Below are 5,858 nucleotides of genomic sequence, written 5' to 3'. Positions count from 1 at the left end.
GAATAGGGTTGCAACTCTGAAGAAAGCTGCTCTGCAGTCAGGTGGGGTTGTAGGCTTGTCTCCATCAATGGACTGAACTACCATTTAGGAACCTTAGCCAAGCAGAACTGCTGACTGTGCATACTAGTCATATGGGGCTGCAGTTTGTCTTCACAAATGCATGAAGCTGCTGGTTTGGCTTTCTGGTAAGGGAGAATTTTCAGCCGTAAAGAAGGTTGCTGTTGTTCACTCAGTGGTGTCCAACTCTTTGCAACCCCATGGACTGCAGCACACCAGGCTTCCCTGTCCTTCACTATCTCTCTGAATTTTCTCAAACTTATGTCCATTGAGTCAATGATGCTATCCAACCATCTCATCCTCTGTCACCTTCTTCTCCTCCTGTCCTCAATCTTTCTCAGCATCAGGATCTTTTCCAGTGAGTCAGCATTTCATATCAGGTGGTTAAAATGTTGGAGCTTCAGCTTCAGCATCAGTCCTTCCAATGAATATTCAGGGTTGACTTCCTTTAGGATGGTCTGGTTTGATTTCCTTGCAGTCCCAGGGACTCTCAAGAGTCTTTTCCAGCACCACAGTTTGAAAGTATCTGTTCTTCAGCACTCAGCCTTCTTTATGGTCCAACTGTCACATCCATACATGACTATTGGAAAAACTGTAGCTTTGACTAGATGGCTCTTTATTGGCAAAGTAATGTCTCTGCTTTTTAATTACATAGTCTAGGTTTATCATAACTTTTCTTCCAAGGAGCAAGTGTCTTTTAATTTCATGGCTGCAGTCACCATCCACAGTGATTTTGAAGCCCAAGAAAATAAAGTCTTTCATTGTTTCCATTGTTTCCCCATCTATTTGCCATGAAGTGATGGGACATGATGCCATGATCTTTGTTTTTTGAGTATTGAGTTTAAACCAGCTTTTTCACTCTCTTCTTTTACTTTCATCAGGAGGCTCTTTAGTTCCTCTTTGCTTTCTGCCATTGAAGTTGTATCATCTGCATATCTGAGGTTATTGATATTTTTCCCACCAGTCTTGACTCCAGCTTGTGCTCCATCTAGCCCGGCATTTCACATGATGTACTCTGCATACAAGTTTAATAAGCAGGGTGACAATATACAGACTTGACATACTCCTTTCCCAATTTTGAACCAGTCTGTTTTTCCATGTCTTGTTCTAACTGTTGCTTTATGATCTGCATACAGGTTTCTCAGGACACAGGTAGGGTGATCTGGAATTCCCATCTCTTCAAGAATTCTCCACAGTTTGTTGTGATCCACACAGTCAAAGTCTTTAGCATAGTTAGGAACAGAAGTAGACTTCTTTTCTGGAATTCCTTAACTTTTTCTATGATCCAACGGATGTTGGCAATTTGATCTCTGGTTCCTCTGCCTTTTCAAAATCCAGCTTGTACATCTGGAAGTTCTTTGTTCATGTGCTGTTGAAGCTCAGCTTGAAACATTTTGAGCATTACCTTGCTAGCATATGAAATGAGCATAACTGTGGTTTGAACATTTAGTTTGAAAATGTAGTTTGAACACTCTTTGGCAATGCCCTTCTTTGGGATTGGAATGAAAAACTGATCTTTTCTAGCCCTGTGGCCACTGCTTTTTCAAATTTGCTAGCAAGTTTACATTGCATTATCTTGTATCAGTATCAGATTGATTCCATGGGGTTGTAGCCATTGAGAATCCCTTTCTGGTTTCTGTTCCTTTGTTGTGTGAACACCTACATTCTTCTCTAAACCTCATTTCTTAACACTTTCTCATCCTTTGCCATGACTGGGATAATAATTCCCTTAGTTTAGATAATGCTACTTTAATAGCTCTACCAGTCCCTTGCCAGAGTTTCCTCTACACATTTACCCTGATTGCTCCCTGCCTCCTTGTCCATTAGACGTGTGCACAATTGTTCACAAAATAGTAAGAATTTCATTTAAAGGGAAATTATTTTTGATATTTTGGGGGTGTTGCCCACATCAGTGACATTGAATAACCTCTTCTTCCCTTCAAGGCCTACTGGTCCCATTCTGGGATTTCTGCAACAGTTCTGATGAATGTCAGTACCTTTTTTCTTTATTACATTTGATTTGGTGAGGTTTTGTTTGTTTTGTTCCTGATGATAATGAAGGTACAGTGTTAGCCATTGTTTGAAATGTTTAGTATATATTTTCAAAATAACAGTAGAAATATTAAGATTAGAAGATTATCTAAAGTGTTTACCAGCAACTAGAATTTCCTTTTTTATATTTGAAATTTTTTACTTTGTTCCCCTCTGTAAAGAAGAAGGTGATTGGGGGAAGAGTGCAAAAGATTTTCAATTTGGGAACTCTGGCAGAGGTGCGGGTGCTAGATGATAGTGATTGGAAGGGAAGTGGTGGGGAAGATCATAAAGGGAATTTGGTGCGCGCGCGCGCACACACACACACACACACGCACACACACTGTCTTGATTTTCATATACATTTTCTTGGCGGCTCAAATGGTAAAGAATCTGCCTGGAATGCAGGAGACCTGGGTTGGATCCCTGGGTCAGGAAGTTCCCCTGGAGAAGGAAGGGGCTACCCACTCCAGTATTCCTGTCTGAAGAATTCTATGGACAGAGAAGCCTGAGGGGCTACAGTCCATGGGGTTGCAAAGACTCAGGTATGACTGAACAATTAACAAATTCTTGTATTCAGTTCAGTTCAGTCGCTCAGTCGTGTCCGACTCTTTGCAACCCCATGGACTGCAGCATGCCAGGCTTCCCTGTCCATCACCACTCCTTGAGCTTACTTAAACTCATGTCCATCGAGTTGGTGATGCCATCCAACCATCTCATCCTCTGTCTTCCCATTCTCCTCCTGCCTTCAATCTTTCCCAGCATCAGGGGCTTTTCCAATGAGTCAGTTCTTCCCATCAGGTGGCCAAAGTATTGGAGTTTCAGCTTCAGCATCAGTCCTTCCTATGAATATTCAGGACTGATTTCCTTTAGGATGGATTGGTTGGATCTCCTTGCAGTCCAAGGGACTCTCACAAGTCTTCTGCAACACCACAGTCTATTAGCAAAACTAATAATTAAAACTGTAAGCAAAGTGCTTATAGACCAATTTTTTCCCCTTCTTTCATCTATATTATTCTAGTTCAAATAAAAACACTATTTTTCATATTTTTCTTAACTACAGAGGGATTTTGTTCTATTTTGTTTCCACATTATATTAAAGAAAGTCTTAAGCTCCACAGATTGTAAACTTGAATAAATATACAGATTTTTTTAGATAAGACAATATTCTGTGAACATTTGGTATATATAATTATGTATAGTTTCATATATCACATACCTCATTGCATCACATATAATTTTATATATATGTATGTATATATATTTATAAATTATGTAAATACAGTAGATTATGTTATATATAATAACAAATTATAATATATATATAATGATATAATAACACACATATATGTGTTATATATAACATATATATATTATATAACATATAATATATTATATATAACATATATATGTTAATAATATATATTATACAATATATATATAATAAATTGTAACCAACTTTAATGGCAAACAATAAAATAAATCACATTTCTCACATGATGAAAGCTTACATAATCTTTGAAAGTTAGATATTTTTGATGTGTTTTAAACTTTTGATATAAAAATACAAGATTTGGATATATAGTAAGTGTAAGCAGCATAAAGTATTGAAAATTATAAAAATAGATATGTATTTACTTAAAGAAATTATTAATTTATAATTAAGTGTCCGACTCTTTGCAACCCCATGAATTGATAGAATAGAGTCTCACAAATGCACATTACTAAATTTACAGAGATGTCTCTGCTAGATGAAGAATGTAAAGCAGATGATACCCTTTTGGATTAAGAACGAAAAGAATCAGGCATTGTGATGGTGTCTGTGTTAGAGTTCCTCCTATTAGGGTGGAATCTGCTTCAAGAAAACATGGGGAGAGGTATTTTCTGTCAAAAATATACATTGAGGAAACTGCTATCATTCTTTCACAACATGGTTGAATGTTGTAAGAGAAAAATAATCATATTGGAAACAATTACAGTTTACTAATATTCACCTCCTCACTTTCTATCTCCAGAGTATAAACCCTTTTATGAATTGAAGTCTGCAAGATAATGGAAGAAAGCAACAGCAGCTCTGAAAAAGGGTTTCTTCTTCTGGGATTTTCTGATCAGCCCCAACTAGAGAGAATACTCTTTGTTATAATTTTGCTCTTCTACATCTTAAACCTACTGGGGAACACTGCCATCATTTTAGTTTCTTACTTGGACCCCAAACTCCACACTCCAATGTACTTTTTCCTCCGCAACCTCTCTTGTGTAGACATCTGCTTCACCACCAGTGTTGCCCCACAGTTGCTGGTTACCATGAATAAGAAAGACAAGAACATGAGCTATGGCGGATGCATGGGCCAGCTCTATGTAGCCACCGGGCTGGGTTCCTCTGAGTGTATTCTCCTAGCGGTCATGGCTTATGATCGCTACGCTGCTGTCTGCCGGCCTCTGCACTACACAACCATTGTGCATCCTCAGCTTTGTGCATCCCTGGCCAGCACAGCATGGCTCAGTGGCCTCATCACCTCCCTTATTCAGTGCTCCCTTACTGTGCAGCTGCCTCTTTGTGGTCATCGCAAATTGGACCATATTTTTTGTGAGGTGCCAGTGCTCATAAAACTGGCCTGTGTGGACACAACTTTCAATGAAGTAGAACTATTCGTGGCCAGTGTAATCTTTCTAATTGTCCCTGTGTCACTCATTTTAGTCTCCTATGGCTTTATAACGCGAGCTGTGTTGAGGATTAAATCAACAGCAGGGCGTAGCAAGGCCTTTGGGACTTGCTCCTCCCACCTGCTTGTGGTCATCATTTTCTATGGGACCATCATTTTCATGTACCTTCAGCCAGCTAAAAGTAGCTCCAAAAACCAGGGAAAGTTTGTCTCCCTTTTCTACACCATAGTCACCCCACTTTTAAACCCCATTATCTATACTCTGAGAAACAAAGATGTGAAAGGGGCCGTGAGGACACTGGCAATGGGAAATGCTTTCAGTTCATAAAGGGTATGAGCTGTAGGTATAATTTTAGTGGATTAGTTTTAGTTTATGAATTATTTGTTCTAAGTGCAAATTTCTTATTCAATGCTGTAAGAGATAGTAAAAGACACAGAACTCTACAAGAAGCTAATATTCTCAAGTCACAATAGTGTTTCATTTTTTCCAAACATTCGTCTCATGAAGTCCAAGATTCTATGCTCTATCTAGAGAAAACTCTTTGCTCTTCCTCCACTATGCCATCAACTTTCATACACAAATTATTTCACCCTGGAATACTGGTCTATTTCATAAATCTCTGCTTATCTCTAAAATCTACAATAAATTTTACCTGTACTCTTGAGTTTTCTTGAAACTTGATCCATCTAATCCTCTGGGTAAAACTGGCTTATAATATATGTTTCCTTAAAACATGAAGCATTCTCTCTCTCTCTAATAATATACAGACCATTTCGGAAATAATATATAACCACTTACCCACAATGTCATTTTAAACCAGAGACTGGACAAGCCTTATTATACTGGCTCATTTATATTATGAAAAAATATAAAACAGAATTATGATACATTGATAACATTTATGATGCAAATTTTCACTTTATTATTTTACAAAAGTGATAGAATAAATAATATTTCATTAAACAGATCAGTCCATATATAATTTAGAGTTGTTCCCCTTTTCTTTAAAGGGATTAGAAGTCAAGTGAAAGTGACAGAGTGTGTGTCATTCTCTCTGTCTCTTTCTCTCAAAAAGAGCAGAATTGATCAATTTGTCAATCTCCAGT

At 37.8% G+C, this 5,858-nt stretch overlaps 1 protein-coding gene across 1 annotated transcript; it reads left to right on the top strand.

Moving 5' to 3' along the window:
- The first annotated feature begins 4,126 nt into the window (after positions 1-4,126).
- On the top strand, positions 4,127-5,217 carry LOC129631369 (olfactory receptor 2G6). Its single transcript, XM_055552342.1, has one exon. The coding sequence runs from the start codon at positions 4,141-4,143 to the stop codon at positions 5,077-5,079; it is 939 nt and encodes a 312-aa protein (XP_055408317.1). The 5' UTR covers positions 4,127-4,140; the 3' UTR covers positions 5,080-5,217.
- Positions 5,218-5,858: the final 641 nt, after the last annotated feature.

The sequence above is a fragment of the Bubalus kerabau genome, chromosome 1 (genome assembly GCF_029407905.1).
Source record: "Bubalus kerabau isolate K-KA32 ecotype Philippines breed swamp buffalo chromosome 1, PCC_UOA_SB_1v2, whole genome shotgun sequence".
Classification (NCBI taxonomy): domain Eukaryota; kingdom Metazoa; phylum Chordata; class Mammalia; order Artiodactyla; family Bovidae; genus Bubalus; species Bubalus kerabau.
The sequence above is the reverse complement of the archived record's forward strand: the minus strand, read 5'-3'. Positions and strand labels throughout refer to the sequence as shown.